General features: G+C 36.9%; 1 protein-coding gene across 2 annotated transcripts; it reads left to right on the forward strand.

The window, feature by feature from the left end:
- Positions 1–358: 358 nt before the first annotated feature.
- On the forward strand, positions 359–22,208 carry ugp2b (UDP-glucose pyrophosphorylase 2b). Of its 2 annotated transcripts, none has more exons than XM_026286196.1 (10): positions 359–439; positions 5,591–5,724; positions 8,332–8,439; positions 14,663–14,848; positions 16,456–16,589; positions 17,645–17,942; positions 18,181–18,378; positions 19,822–20,064; positions 20,297–20,401; positions 20,482–22,208. In XM_026286196.1, the coding sequence occupies exons 2-10, from the start codon at positions 5,626–5,628 to the stop codon at positions 20,587–20,589; spliced, it is 1,479 nt and encodes a 492-aa protein (XP_026141981.1). In that variant the 5' UTR covers positions 359–439; positions 5,591–5,625; the 3' UTR covers positions 20,590–22,208. The 2 variants fall into 2 exon arrangements, with proteins under 2 accessions (XP_026141981.1, XP_026141980.1); XM_026286195.1 differs by lacking the exon at positions 359–439 and adding an exon at positions 811–1,215.
- Positions 22,209–25,667: the final 3,459 nt, after the last annotated feature.

The raw sequence follows: 25,667 nt of genomic DNA on the forward strand, positions 1-25,667 counted from the left end.
GTTATTTTCTGTTTACATGTTCCCTTTAGAATTAAATCTACTGCAAAGTTTGTAATACCTTGCTTTTTTTGTTTTACTAAATACATAAGTATGATAATCATATAATAAATATGATAACATTTCAGTGTGAACTGATACATTTATTCAGAATCACAATTCATCAAGTGATATTACAATAATGGCTATTAAAAGCGGGGGGGGGGGTGACAAATGAAGTAGTAGGCCTATATAATTTTGTTTTCTAAGAAGTTATTTTAATTTAACGTATAATGTTCAGGATGTTTCAAAATCATGTTTTTAGAAAAGCACTTCAGCAGTGTTTCAGTGACCCCGCAGTGCTGCTTCAGAGAGGAGAAATGTGATTGGTCAGAGAGGGAATCACGTCACTGTTCCGGAACAACCTTCATCAGCTCCCCGCCAGCATCTTACAGCCTTCAGAGTAAGACATTTCCAATCTACTTTCACATTCGCTTTGCATTAATAATACTATAACGCCAGGGAACCACTTTCTCGCAGCGTTCCTAACTCCTAAATCACGTTAAAAAGCGACGTTTTCTTTCGCCACAACACAATGTCAAGCGTCCCAAGCCTACTAGATAATACCACGGTAGCCACCAACATTATATTTCGTACAATATGGTACAATAAAAACGTTTAATTTCCCCCGGATAAAGTAAACAAAACTGACTCTAAAAATCTTAGAAATGATGCTAAAGACACAAGCAGTTTGGGGTGGACGTGATCGAGGAAGTGCGGCTGGGTTGTAATGTGACGCGTTGAATCATGACGGACCAAAGGGGCTGAGCACTAATGTAATTCCCACATTTCCACAAAGAGATCACTTCATCTTTTAATTCAACACACCGTCTCCTTTGAAAAATACATGCACGCGCGAGTAGTGGTCGTTTATTGACCCTGCGTTACTCGATAGTCAGTGGGCGGAGAGAAAGGAGGGAGAGATGGTTCATTTAAAAGCGCATGGACACCAGAGAAAAACGCTCTTGAACAGAATGAGAGAAGCGATCAGCTGACCTTCTGTCTTATTATTACTACTACCAATAAACTCTCAAATCACGACTGGATTTATCTATGTGGCTGTTTTTTCTCATGACCTGAACTGGATTAGGTGGGGGGGAAATAGGATTATTGTGATATTTAACCGAACTGTATTTCATAGAGTTTAGAGCACCGAGACTATGTCGCTTTACATTGAAGGTAAGAACGTTTATAAATCCTGGTTTTGCTGTTTTCTTACTTACTCGTTAAGTACTTTAAAGGTTGTATTGGCTCTCTGGGTATTGCGTAATTAGTTAGATGATACCTACTGGTATCTAGTGATCAACTGGGTCTTACTGCACCATGTACAAGCTGTCAGATGAATTCTGATGAGAGTGAGAGCTGAATGACTCCTCAGTCAGTGCTGACTGATACACTGGGAAAGTTGAAGAAATGGAAGGGGTTATAGGAGGTCATTTTGTCCATTCCTCGCTTTGGTTTGGCTGTCAGAGGTCTGGTTATCTTGACAGCTATTCATTTGGCCTGACATTGTCTGTAATTTAAAGAGATTTGAAATTAAACACAAAATTAAAGGGGATATTGACTGTATGCGGTCGCTGGCAGTGTTTCAATGTAGGGCGCTGGGTCCAAAAGTATGAAGTCACATTGAAAATTCAAGATATAAAATCTTATTTAAACCTGGAAATAAATAAAAGGTTTTAGGATTTTGAAAATAATACAACAAAACATTATGTCATACACTATTAAAGATTTTGGGTTAAGTAAGATTCTTGAGTGGTTTTTAAAGTTTCTGATGCTCACATAGTCTGCGATTATGTAAAAAAAAAAATACATTTAAAAACATACTACTGTGAAAATTATTTAAATCTATTTAAAAATGTAAAAAAATACCTGTTTTTTTTTCTGGAATCTTTGCATTGTAGAAAGTGTAAAAGCATTTATTTAAAATATATTTTGTTTTAATTAGAAATCGAAGGCATTATAATATAAATGCCTTCACTTTCACTTTTTATCAATTTAATGCATTCCAGCTGAATAAAAGTATACATTTTTCTAAAATAAAATAAATAAATCCTTAATGACCTGAGTGACAGTGTAAATCATTAACAAGATTCTGCCTTTTTTATGGCTCACTTTTAAATAAGCTAGTTGTGCTCTTGTGAACTCCTAGTGTACAGATGGTGAGATGTTCTTGCTTCCTCAATATGCTTTTTAATCATTCTCAAATCATGCTGAAGAATATGACCATCACGTTTGACACTTTTAAACTTCTGGACCATCAAAGAAAAAGAGGGACATGCAAGTGTGCATTTAAAATAAAATTTTTATGCTCCTATTATAATTTTTAATGAAAGCATTGAAGCATGACACATTTCCACCAGTGTTTTCAGTGTGCAGTTGAACTTTGATACGTGCTGAGTTTGATTACAGAAGTTTTTTGAGAGTTAATGCTTCGAAAGTTTTTTTTTTTTTTTTTTTTTTTTTTTGTTGTTGTTGAAGAACTCCTTTCTGCACACATATATAAATTATCTGTTTATGTGTTGGTAGAATCATTTGTAAATGGCGTATAATATGTATCCAGTGCTGCTAAAGGCACCATTCCGAAAGACTTTTAACACGGCAAGATGTGCAAATGCAAAACATTAAAACAGTAAAATGCTTTTTGAGGTGAAAGTTAAAGATGCAGACTAAATAAAGACCAATCTGCAAACTCCCTTATGCACTGTTTATTACATCCCCTTCTGATTTTGTAAGTTTGCCCACTTACAAATAAATTAAGGGTCTGTAAATTTTATTGTAGGTTAATTTTAATGGATAGAGACAGAATATCAACCAAAAAATCCAGAAAAAAAACACATTTATATAAAGGTTAGAAATTAATTTGCATTTCAGTGATTGAAATAACTATTTGATCCACTAACAACCAGCAAGAATTCTGGCTCCCACAGATTGGTTATGTGCCAATGTGGAAAACAGATTAGTCCTAGAAACTTTAAGAAGTTACTCCTAATGTCAGCTCGACCAAAATCGAGCTCTTTGGCATTAACTTGACTCACCGTGTTTGGAGGGAGAGAAATGCTGACTATGACCTCAGTAACACCATCCCTACAGTCAAGCACGGAGGTGGAAACATTATGCTTTGGGACTGTTTTTCTGCAGGGTACAGGATGACTTCACCGCATTGAGGGTCAAATGAATGGGGCTATGTACTGTAAAATCTTAGACAAGAACCTACTTCCCTCAGTCAGAACACTGAAGATGGGTCATGGATGGGTCTTCCAGCATGACAATGACCCGAAACATACCACCAAGGCAACAAAGTAGTGGCTCAACAAACAGCACATTAAGGTCATGGAGTGGCCTAGCCAGTCTCCAGACCTCAGTCCTATAGAAAATCTGTGGAGGGAGCTCACTTCCCTTCACATTTGACAGATAACGGAAGTGAGAGAAAAGTGTTTATTACATATGAAATATAGATATTTTTCGTACAAAAACGCATACATGCAAGACCTTTATTCATTTTTTAATGTAACTCCGACTGTATTCATCCGAAAGAAGAAAGTCAAATACACCTAGGATGCCTCGAGGGTGAGTAAAACACAAACTAATTTTCATTTTCGGGTGAACTGACCCTTTAAGGATTTAGAGAGGATCTGTAAAGAGGAGTGGATCAAAATCCCTCCTGAGAAGTGTGCAAACAGTGGGTTCTGCACCAAGTACTAAATCATGTTTAGCTTGGAGATCAAAGACTTATTTCAATCACTGAAATGCAAATCAATTTCTAACCTTTATATAATGTGTTTTTCTGGACTTTTTGGTTGATATTCTGTCTATATACATTAAAATAAACCTACCATAAAAATTATAGACCCTTCATTTTTTTTGTAAGTCGGCAAACTTACAAAATCAGCAGGGGATCAAATCAATATTTTCCCCACTGTAGTTGCCAATGTATTGTGTTGCCATTTCTACCTGAACTCACCCTTAAAGTTACTTTTGCTGGTGTAACCTAATGTCATCAGGTTGATTCGGTTGTACAAAATGTTTTATTTTATTACTTTTAAATATTTTTAATTTCATAAACCAATTAATTTAGCATTTAAGGTATTCTGGCAATTTTGTTTTACAGTACCTTTACAAAATACCCCTAAGGCACATCACTTCATTTTCTTTCTTCTCAAATAGTGACATATATTGAAGCACAAATCAATATTTCATGTCCTTTTATTTATTTAGTTGGTAAATGGCTGTGTAAGTGGAACAATGTACAGTCAGCCAGTCTTTAATGCAAAATAACACTTGCTTTTATCCTGTTGGCAGACTGTAAATTTTTTTTTTACTGCCTTCTTTAACTCAGGTTCTTCAGAGGGACCATATCTATATTGTGAATCACTGTGAATAACAGTGTCTGTTCGATTACTAAATAAATAGACTATAAATCAAAGTGAAGTGAGGGTAATGTTGCTCTATTAGACAACTCTGAGAAAAACTGAATTCTGAGAAAAACGGAAATGATTTCATTTTTAAAGTGCCAGCTTTAACTGGATTTTAAGTGTCACATACCAGGAAGCATGTTAGCAGATGAATAACTTTTGCCACACTGGCAGGAGAATGAAAAATACTGATGAAATGTGGTCGAGCAGGATTCAATCAGGTAGAGCTGGGGCACTAAAGGTAGCACACTTGCTTGATGTCTTAAAGGAATAATAGATTGAATCCTGTTACACTTATATCTCACCTACTTCCCTTTCTTACTTTATACCAAATAAATGGCCCGCAAATAATAATAATAAAAAGGAATACAGTTAGACTTTTCCTCTTCCCCATACCTCAAGCTCAGCATCTACTATTGAATAAACCATATTAAACTGAATGTAGTTAAACCTCTCTCTTGTACCCACTCACTCAAGGGTAAAGGAGCGTGTTTGTGGTAGAACAGGGAAGTCTGAGTCACACCTTACATTACAGCCAGTGTAAACGGGCTGATTTACACCAAATTAACCCTGAGCCCAGTGGATGGTGTGTGTGTTACACTCAGCAAATGTTCTTGATAAACATATATGTGCTTCCGTGGCTTCTTGGATGGTCTTTCATTCATGTACCACAAGGCAGCAGCACAAATATTAATATTGCTTATCAGTTTCCTTATCACTGCATGTCTGCAAGTAAGATTTATACAAATCAATTTGGTTTAAGAATTTTTTAAGGAACTGTATTTTAACACTGATTCAATTCTTCATTGATACCACTGAAACTATCAAATAAAAAAATGGAAATAATATGGGGAGTCTGGGACCTATATATCTTAGTTTTTATGTTAATTTACATTTGTCTACAAAACCGGTATTCAAGTAGCTTTAAGTATTTCAACACAATACATTAGAGCAAAAAGGTTTTTAATGTTTATGAGAAACAGAAATTCATCTGATTTTGACCTGAAGTGATAGGTTTTTCTTCGGCTTGCAGCAGATTGCTTGCAGGAAAAATCACTAAACTGTCTTTTAGGAAGGTTTTTTTCTTTGTAAAGTTAATGTGCGAACTTTCACATTAAGGTGTTTGGTTTTAATTGTAGGTCTGAGTAAAGAGTTACCAAGCAACAGCAACGAGATGGCTCAGTTTCAGGAAGTGATGCGGCAGCAGCTGGAGAGCTCGATGCACGCCGAGCTGGAAAAACTCTTAGGCACAGCCAAAGGTGCAAAAGCTGAGGTGAGATACAAACACTTTTAATTAATTAAACACATTTTATCTTTTTTAATTCAGCTAACTGTTTTACCTTTTTATTACATGAATAATTTATGTGCATTACCAGGTTTTTAAAATGTTTTTGAAAATACAGTAGAAACAGTAATTATGTGAAATATTATTACAATTTAAATTAAAATGTTCTATTTTAATATATTTTAAAATGGAACAGTCTTCAATGTGACATGATCTTTAAAGCTAATATGCTGATTTGGTACTAAAGAACGTTTCTTACTGAGGATTCTTTGATGAATTGGAATTGGAACAGCATTTGTCCCTTACTGACCTAAAACTGTTGAATGGTACTAGTGTAGAAGTGATCAGGAACATATGTTGGTTTCAGCATCATGTTAAAGTTTTCATTACCAATGCTCTATTTATCGTTGGCCAAGATTCCACAACTTATTTCACAAGCGAAAAGGGGATGAACTTGGGGGGGATTTCTGAGATAAAGAGAGTAGTATTTGGCTGGTTATGTGATCTCAACATGTCAGATCAGGAGACAATCCTGCTCCATGTAAAACAAATCTGCTCTTATTAGACTGCTGTCATGACTGGAATTTTCATTTAAAACACATTTTTAAAAAGTATACTAATTTCTTGACGTGTAGAACTTGCCTGCAGTTTTAATCAGAAATAGAAATCCTAACTTATTCTTTATAGTCTCACAGTTTCAGTGCACATTAGAATGAAGAAGGGAGCAAAGATGAAAAAGGAGAGGGACCCTCTTTAGGTGCCATCTGAGTGCAGCAGCTGATGAATGAGGTGTCAGTGTGACAGGAGAGAGATCATTGCACTGCTGAGCTGATGTTTAATTAGTCCCACCATGAGACTAGCTTCATCATGATGCATCTTCTCTCTTCAGCCTCTTTTTCCCTTCTTTCATTTTCCTTTTTTCAATGGATGACTCTGTTTTGCGTCAGTTTGAGCAGGTCAGATAGCAAAACTCTGAGCTGTCTGGCGATCAACCCCAGTGTTTCCTTCAGCACCACATGGTAATAATCAGGCTTAGCCACCATCACACTGACCGCTTGTGTCCCTCCCTCTCCATTTCACACAGACTCAAGTGATCCCACCCAAACATGTACTGCCAATGACGTATTAAAACCCACACCCAGCTAGCTCAAATAAAGCATGATAAGGAGTCAGATTACAGTTTATATGATTGAGACACTTTTATGAAGACATCCACGTGCATGCATACAAACTGTCATTCTGCCATTCATTGTAGCTGCCATTTAAGTAGGGATGTCAAAAGCACCGTTACTTCAGTCACGCATCGATTTTCTAAAATAACATTACAGTCTGTCAAGTCAACTGCATCTGTACCAACCCTGAATCATAGGCGGCTGATTTTGACTCACATTAATATTTGAATCAAATCAGTTGAACTTTCTGGTCAAAATGCTCGATGAATTGAATATAAACCTAGTATGTTTAAGTTGATTTCAAATGTCAAAATACTAGATCTGTGTATTAGGCAGTGAAATATATTCTGATAGACCTGTTGCTATTTTATTATTGGAATATTAATATTAATCAAGCAAAAAAAGGCCAAATATTGCTCGATTAATCTTAACATTGTTATTTATTTAATAAAATGTTACAGTGTAAATGCAATTGTTTTTATACTGATCAAAATTTTGTGGTCTATAAATGTTTTTAAAAGAAAACTCAAGAAAAGTACAGTAAAAACAGTAATCTTTATGAAATATGATTACAATATATACTTTAATGTATATTTTGAAATATATTCCTTTGGCCATATTTTCAGCAGCCATTACTCAAGATTCACTGTCATGATCCTTCAGATCTTTTCTAGTTTGTATATTTATATTGAATCAACCAATCAATCAATTTCACCTGCAGCCCTAAATCTATATTATTTGGCAAATGCATTTCGCTACTTAATACTAATTAAGTATTAACTTGTCATTCTCTATAAGTGTTAACTTGTGTGTTGTTCTCTTGAGTCAATTCAGTTGCCTCACAAGCTTCTTTCCAGGTTACACTTTGATAAGAGTACAAAGTAACTGAACTTCACATTCTCAGCAGGCACAAGGAGGTTTATGGATTTTCATCAAACAGGTTTTATTTTTAATGATGTGCTCAGTGAGAGGCCTGAGGACCCAGTGATCTTTCACAGCAGGGTGTTAATTATTTCAGAAGCCTTTAGGAGTTTTAATTGCCAGATTGTACAAAACAAGATTAGAAAGTTATGCTGGCAAATTGTTTTTTTAGTTCTGAAAAAAAATAAGGATTTTTTTTTTTAATAAGCAGACTAGAATCATAACAAATCAGTGATCCAGCAGAGGAAAGTGACAGCCAATGCCCTTGAAGGTTTTACATGTAAAAAATCTAAGGGGGAAAACATGTAAAGTATTGATGATTAAAAAAACATATTGATTGACCAGTGTTATGAAAATATCTTGGACGGCCTAGTGATGCATATTCTCCCAAATTATGTAGAGGTTGAGTTTAAATGACTGAAAATTATTATTATATCAGAAGGAGAAATCATGAAGGACATTCCTCAATAATTCATACATTTTTGCCTGCTCTCTTCCTCAGGTGTCTAAGAAGGACTTCGAAGGATTTAGGAAGTTATTCCACCGATTTCTGCAGGTGAAGGGACCTTCAGTAGAGTGGCCAAAAATCAACAGGCCCCCCGAGGAATCGGTAAGATAAGCAAGTGATTGATCGCAACACAGGCCTTATTCTTGCACTCACACATATTATTAGTTTGATTCTAGACCTAAAGTATAAACTGAAACTGCAGAGAAAGTAAAGGCTAATGTATCTATACACACTTCAAGCCAGACAGGCTGAATTCAGAGCCTCTGCTTTGAGACTCATGTGTGGGCATTAGTGTTGCCTCAGGCTCTGGGAATTAGCCAGCTGTGATTAAAAGCTGCCCACATTCCAGCATGAATTAATTTGCATGACATTCATACACTTCTGCTTTGGGCTGCACAATTAATTTAATGCGATCATCATGCACATCATGTCAGTAAAGCCGGTTCTGTGATTAGTAGTAAAACTCCATCACCTGCTTTCAGGTGGAGCAGCATTTACTACACAGAGCCGTAGTTCTCTGACAATGCAAAAAAATTGCAGGCGATGTAATCATATGACTATGAAATCAAATAAATTGTTCGTGATAATGACAGCTGTTTGCGTAGCTTCTCTGTGAACTATGGCTGCTCCATCTGAGAGCATGTGAAAATACCACATTTAATAACTAACATGTTTTTACTCCAAACTCACTTCATAACGTCAGCCATGTGTTTGAAATAAATCCTCTTCTGTTGGATGATGTGGCTTCTTAAACAGAATAAGGCACGCAAAATATTTCATAGTATTATAAGCAGTTATATAGGCATTGCATTATAAATGTACTTTATGATAATGAATATTATAATAAGAAGAGCTCAGATAAACCGTATATAGCTGTAGTCGTTTATTAGTCACGTTGGATCAATGGCTACGTTTATATGCAACCAAATAATCTATTTGTAATCAGATTGATGGCTCAATCGGACTGAAAAGCCTTCATGTAAACACCTTAACGGATCTGATTGAACTCAATCGGAACTAAATTTTGATCGGACTGAAGGGGGTGGTTTATTACTTTTCCAGTATGATTGAGAGCAAACACTCGATCAGATTAAACCCGGAAACAGACAGGACTGTACATGTGCAATGATGCAGAAATAGCGTAATGACTCTAGTGTGTGTGTGTGTGTGTGTGTGTGTGTGCTCTTGTTTTTGTGACACATCAGGACACAACTCTGTATAATGACATGGGTATGACACCGGTATTACAAGGAGTGGGTGACTTATGAGGACATAACCCATGTCCCCATTTTTCAAAACTCTTATAAATCATACAGAATGAGTTTTTTAGAGAAAGTACAAATGAACAAAGTTTCCTTTGAGGGTTCGGGTTAGGTGTAGGGTTGGTGAAGGGCGATAGAACATACAGTTTGTACAGTATAAAAACCCATTACGCCTATGGGATGTCCCCACTTTTCACAAAAACAAATGTGTGTGTGTGTGTGTTTCATATAAAGAATCCAGTGTCATTCTGCGTTCCTCTGGGTCTGTGATGATTATGCAATGTTCTCTAAGAGCCAGAAACCCACACGCAAGACTTTCTGTTCCATGAGGAACCACATGCAGGCTGTACTATGAAACTGCGTATGAAATGTTAGACACTACAGTCTGCAGTTTATATAGGCCAGCTTTTCTAAGCAGGATATTAAATGCCTTACTCCAGAAATTCCTGTTTTAACTCACTTACCTGACAAGCACAGAAACCGATCTCCTTCCAACTCCTTCCAAACTTAAAGAGTGTTGTTTACAGACTTTTGTGTATATGTATGCATGAAAAATGTAGTATATTTGGAGAAGGTGAGGTTGTTACAATGAAGAGAAATTCCTCCGGTTCTGCTTAACGACAGTAAATGCTGAAAAATGTTTGTTTTGTGATGTGGGGACCTTAGGGATGGGCTGTCTGTGCTCTCTCTCATTGTAACTTAAGGGTGTGTCATTGTGTGTTTGTCCATTTGAAACCATCTTTGACAAAAAAGAAAAATGCTCATTCACAGTTAACATCTGCTGGGTGTACGAAGGCTAACCAGTCCTTATCTGTTGCCACATAATGTCTGGATCCTGCAACGTCACACCTTGTGTTTGCTGTAATAATGACCAGTGATGTCCCAGTAGATATATTATACCCAAGATAAGTGGCTAATTGACTTGTCTGTAGTAAAAAAAAAAAAAAAAGGGTAATTATTGGAACTTTTACCCAGAACTTTTTACCCAGATTTCATGTCGAGTTCATCATGAGATTTCACATTCTTTCTCTCCCACTGAAGCCCACAATAAAAACCAAATTAGCACAGCCATGTTTTTTCCAGAATTTTAAGTGTGCATTTATTTGTTTTTATAAATTTTATATAGAATGTTTTCAGATAAAATGTTAACATTAGTGTCAGAAAAATACATTTAGATTTTTATGCTATCCAATATTTACTTTATAAAAATGTACTACTAACTTATTATGATTGCAATTTTCAGTAATATTAACAGCTATACGTTCAAAATTATGTATATTTAAAAACATTAATTAACTTTGTTTATAGTTCAGTAGAATTACTAACAACTGTGCTGCTCAATCAAAAAATAAGGAGTTTCTATTAGTAAGACATAAAAACACATTATCGATGAAGGTATTGAGAATGCTTGTCTGGCCCCAGGCCATCATTATTGTTGAGCGCTATGTGTTGGAAAAGGATTCCTGTATAAAAAGTGTTTCATAAGTAGCATGCATCTGTAGGAAACATTCCACATGGAAATGTTGTCCTTCCTGTTTGAATCAATCTAGTTCAAGATGCCTCACCTCAGTTCACCACGGCAAATACTCCAGAATCCAGATTTTAAAAACGCACTGCATGCCGATTGATGTTCTCAAGGTAATTCTCAGCTTTTAATTCCTTGTATTACCTTTATGAACCTTTAAATACTGCCATCAGCCTCTCTTTCTGTAAGATGATTAAGCTCCTCTTATGTGCTTACGATGCAAACAGACTTGGAATTGTGGCTTTCTGACTAAGCTAATGAAATTCTGGTCTTGTGGCTGGGGGATCTTTGAGGGGTTTTATTTATGCGGTGTGTGTGATTTATGAATGTGTGAAGAGGTTTGAGTAACTGGAATATGGCTGACCAAGAAATAATGTTTCAGCAATCTAATTCAACCTGTAAAATAGGTTTAAAATACATAAGGTTAAATAAATAGGTTAAGAAATCCATGTTGTTCTCTGGGGACTGGTTAGTTAATTCAGTCAGCCATGTTTCATTTAGGGCCTTAGGGGAAGCGGTGTCATGGTGGTTGGAAACTGGGCTCAGGTTTAGTCAAATGCTTTTCATTGCCACAATAATGCCACCTAAACTGCATTGCAACTATTCAAAGGCTCTAAAAATAGACTGTGTGTATTTACCTAGAAACATTTTATGTCTCAAAAGCAATGAAAAGAGGACTGCTGCTTTATTTGACACACACAAGATAAGCGACAGTACACAAAGAAACAAGGCTATAGACACATGAAAAGACTCAACCCACACCACCACTACAACAACACCACCTGATCAGAGATTAAAGACATGGGGATGGAACAAACAAACAAGTTTCAATTTATATTGTACATCTATTCATTTGTATATTAACACACTAAATAAATTACTACAGTTTACACAAGAATAACGCTATGCATGATACGAAATTTGTTCTGAGGATATTTTACGAAAAAGGCTCATAGACAACGAGGAGAACACAATCATAGAAAATGCAAGATTGATAAATTGATAGAACTTTTTAACAAACACTTTTCTCCAAAATGTAAGAAACAATAAACTGAAGGAGTCACGCAATAAAGGTAATTTTACCGTACCAAATTTATGCAAGCAATTACATGGTATTACAGCCCTAGTGCAAAAAGGTTAGTTTGAGTGATCCTGAAAGAGTTGTTATCAGATGTTCAGATTATATTAATTTAAGAGAGTGACAGATCAGTTATCATTGCTATTACTGATTGATTTTCAGTCATGAGTTTTAATGGATGGCATTATGAATGTGCATGTCTGTTTGTAGGCCATAAAATTGCAGTCAGTATAGAGAAGATATTTTCAGGGCTGTTTTTTAATTCGAAGGTTGACAGATGACCTAGTTTTACTGCACAGTAGGCTGGAATTTATTTACCGTAAGTCAATCAAAACAACAAACAAAATTACAAAACCGTAATTGGTTTTCTCTGAATGCTTTGGATTAACACGTAAATACCATGGTATATGGATATGGTAATAATTACATACCATGTTATTGCCATCTGTCACCATGGTCTGTGTGGTGAATGTCATATAACATTCTCTGATAAAGTCAGGGAATCAACTCCACCTGTCATTCTACAATAATGTGACTGAATTTGCACTAAAAGATTGTCCCAACAGTTTATGGATGAATCATTTAGGGATTTAAAATACATCATAAGCAACACAGTTGGCCAATTAAAAGGATTTTCTCTTTGAAACTGCTGAGAGAACTGCTGCCTCTCTAGCTTTTGTTTGCTCCAAGTCATGAGCAGCCCTGGGATTTTAGCCACCAACCTCTGCTGGCTGCCTCAGTGTTTGAGCACTGTAAACCAAAAGTATGTATACAATACTAGACAAATCAACATAAAAATACTCCTGTTTTTCTTTCATTTGATCACTGAGGCTACACATGGCTATATCTGATGACCAGGAATTTACAGAGAGTATTTTCACTTTTTAAAAACAATTCTGTGGTCAGATTCTGAACTGAAGAATATATTCTTCACCAAATCAGTTAAACACAAACTCTTATTTGATTGGTCAACTCAATCACTTACTTGTTAAGAAATATTCAGATTTCATGGATCCAGGTCAGAGTTCAGAAGTATCATAGATAAAAGTGAAAAAAAAAAGTGAAGTGACATTCAGCCAAGTATGGTGACCCATACTCAGAATTTGTGCTCTGCATTTAACCCATCTGAAATGCACACACACAGAGCAGTGAACACACACACACACACTGTGAGCACACACCCGGAGCAGTGGGCAGCCATTTATGCTGCGGCGCCCGGGGAGCAATTGGGGGTTCGATGCCTTGCTCAAGGGCACCTAAGTCGTGGTATTGTAGGTGGAGAGAGAACTGTACATGCACTCCCCCCACCCACAATTCCGTCCGGCCCGAGACTAGAACTCACAACCTTTCGATTGGGAGTCCAACCCTCTAACCATTAGGCCATGACTTCAAACGATGGAGACTATCATGACAAAGAGTGATGCTATTATCAGGATGTGCTATACAAAGATTAGGGTTTAGCTTCGGGTTAGGGGATAGTATTTGTTTCAGCATTTTGTAGGCAGTCAGCACGGTGATTGACAACAAGTGAAATCTTCAGAACTGACTGCACTTTGGTTTGTGCTTCACGAGTTAAGGGGGGAAATCATGTGTCAACCCCCCTCTTACATAGACACATCTGTCTTGACTTCCTTCTCTCAAACACAAATTTTTCTCTCTCTCTTCCTGACAAACATTATGACCTTGGTTACATCATGTTCTCCATCTGTCTGTGTGTTTGTCATGGAAATACTATGTGTGATTTGAGATATTACAGTTTTAGTCCTTTTTTTCATGCTTGTGCTTATATGTCGTAGTATCATAAAGTAGAGCATTGGGCTCTCAATTTTAGTGCAGATGTGTGGTGATGTTTTATTGGTAACTGACTCATCAATTGTCTCATGGTGGGGCCCCAACGCCCTCATGGAAAACAAGAGGAATGAAGTAAAGGAAAAGGATATTTTCTTTCCGAAACACATCCATCTTCTCACTCTTCTCATCTTTCTGTTTCCCACCCACTGGTACTATTGATCGAGCAGTTGGGCTGCTTATTCAGTTAAACATGGTCTTTTTTTTATGCCTCTATGAGAAATGTTGTGCTTGCACAATGTGTGTTGTGTTTGTTTGGTTTATTTGAAAATGATCCTAGTGATTCTGAAAGATTGATTGCAGACACAATCATTACAGTGCACTAACCTCACGTTTGACTTCTGACCCCTTAGCCAGATTTTTTTTGAAGAAAAATAATCCAATGAGACACACACACACACACACACACACACACACACACACACACACACCAATAGCAACAACATCTGGATAAAATTTAGAGACTTCATTGTAGTCCCTGGATGGATCATTTATGAACTCCAGTATAATATAATCCAAAACTCTTTATAATATAATATAAAATTCCAGATGGTGAAAAAATGTAAGCATGTCCTGACTGACGGTTGTTTGTCTTTCTTGTCTTTGTTTCAGATCCAGCCATATGATAAGATTAAGGCGAAGGGTCTACCGGACAACATAGCAGACAGTCTGAATAAGCTGGTGGTGGTGAAGCTGAATGGAGGTCTGGGAACCAGCATGGGCTGCAAAGGGCCCAAGAGTCTTATTAGCGTCCGTAATGAGAACACATTCCTGGATCTAACTGTCCAGCAGATTGAGGTTTGTCATATGACAGTATAGTTTCACACATGGAGGTGTATAATATTTTCCTGTTAATCCCAATGATAGTTGTTTAGTGGGGGCTAAAGTGGCCAATGCTAATAAGCCAAAAACTGCCACTCTGGTTGGAATAAGTTTGTCTGTAAAATTAACATCACTTAAATTCGTTTTTTTTTTATTGCACATTTTGCAAGAAAATATCTTTCTAATATTCTTCAGGTGTTTTTATCTGTAGGGAATGCACAATAAATTGTCTATTCCAAATGCATCTCAAATAAGAGAACTTCTCAGATTTGAACCCAAAGAAATATAAACCCTCCTGCTGGGAAAAACACAGCAGCTGTCTGAGATCTTTGAAAGCGAGCAAATAGACCTCCACCCATAGGTCTTAAATCACAAACATATGTTCCTCTGTCTTTCCCTTTTCTTGCTCTTCTCATCTACAGCTGTACAACACAGTCACATTCCTTAATTTATACAGAGTGATCATTTTAAACCAGCAGCAACAGACTATGTCAAAGTTATCTTTCACAATGCTATGAACATGAACTGAGAGATAGGTAGTGAGCATGAAAGGGAACTTGGGTTGAAATTGAAACAGAGAGGGCTGTGTTCTGGGCAAGAGGGAAAAAAAAGATAGGGGCCGAATACTGAGCCCTGTGGGATGCCTTCACTGAAGAACACTCAGCTCTGTGTCTCTTTGACAGACCGTTTACCTGCCTCATGTCGTCAGATATCCCACTCACTGAATAAGGCCCATTAGTACATGTAAATGGGTAATCTGTCCATCTCTCTCAAAAATACAGGCTGTCGTTTCTATAGTTGGCAGGCCTTTAACAAGCCCTTAGGCCAGCTTATTCCATTTGGCTTCGCTTTAGGTTCAGATTTATGGCATACATTCATTAAAAGAAATTGACCTAAATGTGTCATCCATCAGTTTCTGAAAGAGGATGATGCATACTAAATTTTGTGAGAAATTTGTAGTTATTTAAAGTACTATTAACCATTAAAACAGGGAAATTTAATTTATATATGGGTAATTTCTTCAATTACAGAAGTTTTTTTTGTACCTCAGAACAACAACAACAACAAAAATGTATTTGCATTAGTTTGGACACTTATGCATTTTTCCAAAGGGGTTTCTGTAATTTGTCTGAACTTTAAGATGATTACTTTAGAAACTGGTGACCAGTGCTTTTAATCCACTTGATCCAAAAATACACACCATTTCTTTTTTTACTTCTGCAGTACTGTTGACACCTTGCCAATTCACCTAATAATTATGTTCTGATTAATTATTGACCATGCAGAGATCAGATAGGAGAGGTGTCTACATCCATTGGGGATATGTTTTAGCAGCTAGGCTCTTTAATTAAAGATCTTACGTTTACAGCGTTGTTGTCTAAACAATACATTTTGTTATTTAGGATTATCTAGAGTCAATTCTCTCAGATAAAACAGAATGTGCTGCAGAATGTAATAAACCTGCCAAAAGTATCAGTGTTAATGAGAAACACTGTGGACATTGTTAGCTTGTTTAGAATGTTAATAGATAACGCATGGGTAAACTTGTTTGATAAAGTCATTTTTCTCTTTGATCTTTGTAGCACTTGAATAAAACATATAATGCTGATGTTCCACTGGTGCTCATGAACTCTTTCAATACGGATGAAGACACTAAGAAGATCCTACAAAAATACACTCACCACAGAGTCAAGATACACACTTTCAACCAGAGCAGGTATTAAACCACACATACATACACACATTTACATGACATGAAATAGACTTACATTTATTTTCAAATTAAGCTAATTACAATTAATAAGCCTAAACTAAAATCATGCATTTTTTTAATAAAATAGTTATGCAATTTATTTATAGTTAATTATTTATTCCATTTTTTTCTCCGATTTATCTGACTTCTCAATTTAAGCATTCTGAATATAGGTAAATAAACACACAAACCACAGATATATACATAGGAATAATGTAACATTTATGGAATTTGAGTATAATGGATCACTCAGTTGATGACGCATCACATAAGCACATACATCTAAACAAACAGATTGCAATTCAGGGTTTTGGAACAGACCGTGCTTGATTTAAAAAAAAAAAAAAAAAAAAAAAAAGGATTTCTTCACCTTCATAATGTGACCCTTAGCCTGCAAACACTTAAAGCTTTGTAAAAACAAGTTAAAGATTGACGAGGATTCTAAGCAATAATGGGGATATGTTAATATTTGATGGACTTGTCAGAGCAGAAATTGATCTCAAAGCTAACAAAAGACGCATGGGGATATGGTTACATAAAGAATGCAGTGCTAAAAGACAGCACATTTAGTCCCAGTTAAAGCTGAAGCTTGTGCAAGAGACTATGTGATGTGATGAAAGGACGAGGAGGAGGATGCAGACTACATAGAATGTCAGATGTTTTCCCTGGCTTCAACTGACCTGAATAAGCTCGAAATGCAAGAGTGAGAGAAGATTTTAGAGCCTCTCTGAAAACACATTTGCATAAGCAGTGTATTTTTCATGCCCATATAAACAAAGCTTGAATATCTTTTTTTTTCTGCAAAGAGGAAACACTTGGACACATTGTTTGCATTCTGATTTTAGGCTAGGATGATATGTGATAATTGTTTTTATTTTACAGACTTTTTTTATTTTAGTATTATTTATATGCTACTCTTGTATTATTAACTTCAATTAGCTTTTATTTTTATATTCTGAGTTTGCATGTTAGATTTATTTACTCTTTACTACTTCTATTCTCTCTTCTGAATCTTTCAGGTATCCACGGATAAATAAGGAGTCATTGTTGCCGGTCGCTAAGGACATGGCTATGACAGGAGAGAATGCAGATGTGTGGTATCCTCCTGGTCATGGTGACATTTATGCCAGCTTTTTTAACTCCGGTCTGTTGGAGCAGCTCATCGCTGAAGGGAAGGAGTACATTTTTGTCTCCAACATTGATAATCTGGGTGCAACGGTAGACCTGTATATACTGAACCACCTGGTGAGCCAGCCGAACGGCAAACGCTGCGAGTTCATCATGGAGGTCACAGACAAGACCAGAGCAGATGTGAAGGTGAGAGAATATTATTTGTGTAGCATATCCTACAGTAGTCCAAAACATAAAAGGGGAATGTGAGGAATAATAATTTCAACCGAACATCCATTGTAGCCAAGTGTATTTTAAATGTTTAAGAACAGTAAAAATCATATTAAATATAATATACGTTTTACATAAAATAATAAAGACATGTGTAAATTAAGTGTATTTGTAGAGAATGAGGCATTGAACTTTGTGTGTTTGTGTTGTCCAGGGAGGAACGCTCATTCAGTACGATGGTAAGCTTCGGTTACTGGAAATCGCCCAGGTTCCCAAAGCTCATGTAGATGAATTTAAATCAGTGTCCAAGTTTAAGATCTTCAACACCAACAACCTATGGATCTCCCTGTCTGCCATAAAGAGACTACAGGAACAAAACGCCATGGACATGGAAATCATAGTCAACCCTAAGGTAGGAAAACTAAAAGCTTGCAGAAACCACAGCTTGAGTGTTGCCTTTTAAGATGCATCAAAGAATTGCAGTCAAATGAACCTGACTTTATACAGTTTTACTTGGCAAAAGATTAGCCAACTAGACATTCAGGGAACCAGACATTTGATTTTAAAATTTCTTGTTTTAATTTCCCTTCTTAAGTCTTTATTTCCCCCAACAGTCTATCTTTGTTTTACTGTAAAGCACTATTTTTAGTTGTGCACTAGAAATCTAGGTTTTATTCCCCTGGCCGCCTCCTCCTTTACACGATCACTTCTAAAACCTTAGTTGAGACCTGGATTCATTCATCAGGCCATGTGGGACCCTGTAATACTGCGCTTCCTGAGTCTCCTTTGTGGATTGTTCAGTTCTGAATCAAACCCACTTAGAAAAGTCTCTAAACAAGCACTAAACAAGCTGATGTTGAGACTGTGTTTGAGTGTCCTTTTCATACCAGACCCAATAGCTCATTTGAGTAGAGATCATTTGGGGTCTAGTTCAAGGCTTGTGTGATCAGAGAGTTTGATGGAGAGCTTAACAACTGACAAAAAAGTACTTTTATAAACTATTTCTGTTGGGTCTTCTGTTCTCAGTCCATCACAAAATAAAAGTGTAACCATAAGATGAAGGTGTGTGTGTGTGTGTGTTTGTTTGAGACAGTTCAAAATTCTCAGAAGTGAGTCAAAAAAGCTTCCTGTACGAACATTCAGGGACTCTCCTCAATTGGATATAAAAAAAAATTGATTTGTCTTATTTTAGCACTGTATCCAAACTAAACACAATAAAGGGTTTTCAGTTTCCAAATGACAAGTACTTTGTCTGTCGACACATGAGTACACAGTCTACACAGTATAAAAATATGGGATAATTATAACCAATATGTTTTTCCATGATATATCCAACAGGTTTTTTTTGGTATGTCCTAATTTAGATAGCCAAGTAAGTAAGTAAGTGTGTGTTTGTGTGTGTGTGTGTGTGTGTGTCTGTGTGTGTGTGTGTCTGTAGAGTAGTACACAGTTCAGCAGAGCTCCATATTGTAGCACCATTTCTTCCCCTAAGGCCCAGGCTCTCATCCAGCAAGACATATTAAGCTGAAATTTGAGTTTGTTCTAGATATCTTCCCATCCAATCCCTCCTGTTCCTGTTAACTTTATACTTTTTCTGCCTGTGATACCAAAACCAACTATACAGTGCTTTCAGTGATGCCTCAAACTTCCTCACAAATACTTAACATCAATTATCGTGCTTCATAGATTAATTATACATGGCTTGTTGACAGATAACATAAATATGGATTTAAAGTCAGCATGCACTTTAACTTTGATATAATTATGTATAATTATAAGTACAAACATTCAGGTAGTTTGTCCATATAGTTGCTAGAAAACTGCTGTTTCGAATCATTTTCTCCGTCTCTCACAGACTCTAGATGGGGGTCTGAATGTCATTCAGCTGGAGACTGCAGTGGGTGCTGCCATCAAGTGCTTTGATAATGCCATGGGCATCAACGTGCCACGCAGCCGCTTCCTGCCTGTCAAAACCACATCTGACCTCCTACTGGTTATGTCCAACCTGTACAGCCTGGAGGCAGGGTCTCTGACCATGAGCGAGAAGCGCGAGTTTCCCACAACTCCTCATGTCAAACTGGGCAGCTCCTTCACCAAGGTACCGCACCTAATGAAGCATTCCCAACAAATGATCCATTCAAATCACATGGTGTTTCTCTCACGCTGCACAGTGTGATGCAGTGATCTCACCAGTGTTTCAAGACAACCAAATCTGCCAGCCAGAAACCCACTAAGATTTGAAAACAAGGACATCCTTCCCTAAAGAACAGACGAATAATATACAGTCTAATACTTATGAAGCCTTGATCCAATTTCCTTTTGTCCTTCAGGTTCAGGAATATCTTACACGATTCGAGAGCATTCCAGACATGCTAGAGCTGGATCACTTGACGGTGTCTGGTGACGTGACCTTCGGAAAGCACGTCTCTCTAAAGGTAAGCGCAAGGAACAAATGAAAAAAAAAAAAGATTTGGCAGGGTGTTGTACAGTCTGATTATTCCTCTTGTCTCGACAGGGAACGGTGATCATCATAGCCAACCATGGAGACCGAATCGACATTCCAGCCGGCTCTTTGTTGGAAAATAAAATAGTGTCCGGAAACCTTCGGATCCTGGATCACTGATGTCTTTGTGTCGTGTCACTTGGATGCAGAATTACATCATTGACCCACACCTATCACTGTCCTCATCATCATCATAACCAATCACGGAGACACCATCGACATTCCCACCAGATCCACAAAGGAAAGTTCAAGTGTCTGGGAACTTGTGGATCCTAGAGCACTGACACTTGTGTCATGTGACCTGGATGTCAAGTCACATGACTGACCCATACCTGGCACTCTCAGAGCCTTCATTAGAGGTGCTGATCACAGCACACAGCGTCCCAAACACCATCAAATTTCCATTCCATTCCAGAGACCTTTATTTTTGTGGTAGTAGTTTGTGTGTTTTGGTTTCCTGTCCTTTAATGGTCCTCAAATTGTATGTACATTACACAAATCTCATCGTGTATTGTTTCAGCTTTTCACTCTGCAGTATTTCTCTCGTTCTATCTATGAAATCTATGTCCTTTACTTGTGTAAAAATGTGAAAGAAAGAGTGCAAAGCAATAAGTGTTCTGCAAAAGTGAAGGCTGACAGTTCTGTCTTTATGTTCTAGAACCTGGTCTAGATCCTGAATGTTCTGTGGAATTAAATAAAGTGCAATATGTAACAGAACAATAGCAGAAGTTCGCTGTTAATTAAACACTCCTCCTTGTCTTCTACAGTAGGAAAAAGAAAGCGAGGGAACAAGTATACGTACAAGGAAGGGAAAGAAAGTGAAAAGCGCATCTACTATTTCAGCAGTGTATGAAGGCTGTATACAAGGTCCTTCCAGACTCCCTGGAGGCAGGAGGTTAGTGTGTTCCACTGGTCTGTTAATGTGAAAGCAGCCAAGCATTAAACTCACTGTTAATAACCTGCACACGGAGCAAGACACACACACACACACACACTGGTGATTTTAGATCAAAGAGGTCCAGAGATTGTTGTCACAGCCTAACAATCAGCTCCTGCTCTGACCAAATGAATTTAGACAACATTATAATGTATAGTACTGTATATGAAAAAACAGTATTTATTTTCAGATATGCTAAAGATTCCATGTAACAGTGTCATTCATTTACTGGTGTTTTTTAAGATTAACTTTAATTGAGCATTAGATAACGGCAGTAATTTAAATGTAAAAATAAATAAATAAGGAAATGAGCATGTACCATTAAATATCCAATATTGTACAATAGCAGTTAATAAAGAACCTGTAACATCCATCTGTGTTATCAGCATTCTCGATGGATCCTTTACTCTACACTACAGTGTGCTGGAATGAAAACAGTTCCTGTCACATATCCTTTTCTTATTTTCCATCATAACAGAACCACATGGGGATGAAATGTTTTTTGCCAAACACTGTAATAGTGTCACAAGATGAACTCATTAGAAGCAAAAACAGGAAATAGGTCTGACACATCCTTCTCCAATATGATGAACACAGCTGCTGTCCAGAGTCTGTGATTTATTAGTGGTTAGTAAGGCTCTAACCAGAAAAACACTTGAATCATTTCATAGGAATGTGTGAGGCAAATTTGCTAGTTCAGTAGCACAAATTTACTTCTTAAAATCAAATAGCCTCAACTCTTTGGATTATGATTTAAAGGGCAATGATTCAATTACAAATAAATTCTCTATGTATCACAATGCATCCTTTGTTTTTGTTTTTTTAACAATACACACTGGGAGTTTCAGTAATCATTACTATCACTAGTGAAATACTAGATCTCTCAATGAAAGTTTCTGTAATATAGATGAAAATGCTTTTATTTTATTTTATTGCAAAATGTAATTTAATATAGCTTCAAAATATCCAAGTAAAAAATTGATGATGAAAAACAATGAAGCATAAACATATCAAACAAACTATCTAGAAAGTATCTATACATTTCCCTGACAACAGCAGGGAGCGATTTGTCTCTTTTTGCATCACACTTCTGTGAACTGTGTTGCTTTGTCACATGGGCTAATATTATTGATGTTGACATGTAAATGCATCTACCACAAACCATAAATCAAATCTAAAAACACTGATGCCACTGTCATTGTGCACAATCCATTTTGCTGCTCCAATAATAACAATCCGAGTGAAATCAATAGCGGTTTCAGCTGAGAACACCTTTGAACACCTACTGTTAACTCAGCATGACTATAAGGGGCTTTCATGATGTTGTTTCAGGTCAGTAATGAGGGTTATGGGTACTATTAACCTCAAATGCCATGCTGACATGCTGATACACACATTTTGCTTTAGGGGCTCATTTACGAAGCAAGACGAACAAATGGAAGTGAAGAAGAGGGTGTGGAGATTATTAAACAGACTAAGAAAGCTGGAGAGCATCATCTGCTGTCAGATTGCTACTAATCTATTTACAAAATTGAAATAACCTGCAAATAAATGAGAAAATTGATTTTTTAATTAAGAGTGAGTAACGAGTTACTGTCTTCTTTTTCTTCTTTTCTAAGCACTCTAAAGTTTTCTCATTAACCTAAGGTGCTTAGAAAAGCAGAGGCCTGTTTGAGGGAGATTTGGAAATGCTTTGGAAAAGCATTCTTGTTTCAAACTCTCATCCAGCTTGGTTTTGCCTGTGCTGGCTCCTTAAACGGAAGATATTAAATAATTGGTGCTGTTTTTAATCTTATTTTACGGGTTGTCTGATAATCAAGGGTTGCATAATCAAAGGTTTGGTGGGAATTTGGGCTGTACTCACATCTGCACTGATCCAGCACACACTCTGCTGTCGTAGTACTGTATCCCTGAAGGACATCACATGACTTGATTTTGGCTGCTGCCCTCATTCTGCTGAAGGAGAGGCCACTTATGTAAGTACAGACCTATCAAAACACACACAAGAAGGCTCATTGGTGAGAAACTTGAGCTAAGCTTTGCTGTTCCAGACTTCCTTGACTATGTTCTGACTTGACAGATTATAATGCCAGTATATCCCCCACCTGATCTGGGGTCAACTGAAATAGACTTTCCTTCAAGCCAAACTACCCTTTACAATTTTAGGATGGGGAATGTGAATTATTGTACTGACATACAAATCTCTTACTGATTTTAAGACGTTTAAGTCTCGTTTAGGCTACAAGTCTTTTTTTAGGGCCTTATCTTAAACGGTTTCAAAGAAAAAAGAAGTCGAGACATTAGGAAAAGTCTTATGCTGGCAGTGCCACCCTGTGGCCGCCCTGTTGGCCACCGCTTCACACACCAAACCAATAGACCTTTAATTGAATGTTTGACAGAATTAAAATAATCCGCAAAAAAAGTATAGAAGGGGAACATCGTTCCAGCATTAAATGAATGATAAATGTTTTAAATGTAAAGTCTTAAAAGTATATATTTTATTAGAAAGAACACAGCAACAAAAAGTACAGGAAGAAATTTAAGGAGCTTTGTGAGAATGTATTATGTTACATTCTCACAAAGCTACTTATATTTTTTTCTTACATTTCTGTGAAGCAGTATTAAACGTACCGTGTGGTATTGTTACAACAGTTCAATAAACAAGAAGTTAATGTTAAGTAACTTACATTGCACTAAAAGGACAGTTTGTCTGTTTTTTGCAGGGCCACTGAAAATTTTTCTACACCACGCCACAGCACATTACCTTCGATATTCTCCGAGCAAAACCATGCGCAAAACACAGCAGTGGCCTTTATTTTCTGGTTTAAACGAATCGGTTCAATGGATAAATCATTGATTCACTCATAATAGGCTACACATATTTATCGGTCACCATCGGCCTTATAAACCGTATCAGCCTGACAGAACGAATAAAACCCATTAAACGCAAGCTTTTTTCTGTGAATGTGCGAGACTTCCGGTTCATTAGCCGCTGTAGAGAAATAACCAGAAGAATTACAAAATGCAGTCGTAAACCGTTTGCACTACATAATTAAACCGTTTGTTCATAATTAAAATGAATACTTTCAAATAATATGGTAAGACACACCTTACATCTCCGGAGTGAGGAAAAGGGCTCAGAAAATCACTCGGTTGCCCTCCGGCCATCTGTTTTAGGCTTAAAATCAGGGTTAGGAGCTTCTACAGCTTTGTTAATCAGCTATCATTTAAAACTGATTTTAGGAATAAATTATGGGTAGGTTTAGGTTTAGGGGTAGGGATAGGATTAAGTCTATATTTTGGACAATGATGTTGATCCAGGATGTCTTATCCAGGGAAGTTGTGGCCTAGTGGTTAGAGAGTTTGACTCCTAACCCTAGGGTTGTGGGTTTAAATCTCGGACGGTAATACCACGACTTAGGTGCCCTTGAGCAAGGCATTGAACCCCCAACTGCTCCCCGGGTGCCGGGTGCCGCAGCATAAATGGCTGCCCACTGCTCCGAGTGTGTGTGCACTTTGGATGGGATAAATGCAGAGCACAAATTCTGAGTATGGGTCACCATACTTGGCTGAATGTCACTTCACTTACTTGGCAAAATCACAGCAACCGAACACACACCTGGAGCAGTGGGTCCCACCTGAGCAACACATAACACACCTCAGTATGCACATCTGTAAATAACTCCTCAAACCTTCATCTGTACCTAGCACATATGTGCATTCACATTTCTGTCTATTGACATTTTATTTTTCTCTATATTTTTATTTATAATTTATGGTCTATCCCACTGATCTATATAGATCAGTGGTCTATCCTCTGTATTATGGAACAGTTTATTAGTAAACACGCTTGGCCATAAAGCTCTTTCTGATTTCTTATTTTAAGATTTCTAAAAATAGCTTGAAGCAGATGATACCGGAAGCTGGGAAAAATTATGGATTCAAAAAAAAGTTAATCAAACACTGAACCATCTTGTGCAATTAACACCACTTGATCGATCAAATTCTTTCCAATTGTATGCTTTTATTGTTAAATGATGATATATAAATAAATCACAATTAATTTTTGATTCCAGGGGCCAGTTGCATAAACTTAGTCATGATTTTAAGACTGTCTTAAGAATTTTGACTAACTAGTCTTACTTTTCAAATTGAAACTAGACCAATCTTACCATTTTATTTTTCCTAACTGAATTTAAAAATAAATATATTAATTGCATGAACTTTGTCATCCTGAGGCCCCTGGTTGAGAACCAGTTTT

The sequence above is a fragment of the Carassius auratus genome, chromosome 17, assembly GCF_003368295.1.
Source record: "Carassius auratus strain Wakin chromosome 17, ASM336829v1, whole genome shotgun sequence".
In the NCBI taxonomy this organism is placed as follows: domain Eukaryota; kingdom Metazoa; phylum Chordata; class Actinopteri; order Cypriniformes; family Cyprinidae; genus Carassius; species Carassius auratus.

Excerpts from the sequence above, each read along its gene's own strand:
- ugp2b (XM_026286195.1), top strand. Across the intron at positions 16,590-17,644 it reads CACACTTTCAACCAGAGCAG|GTATCCACGGATAAATAAGG; the intron begins GTATTAAACCAC and ends TGAATCTTTCAG. Across the intron at positions 17,943-18,180 it reads AGACCAGAGCAGATGTGAAG|GGAGGAACGCTCATTCAGTA; the intron begins GTGAGAGAATAT and ends TGTGTTGTCCAG.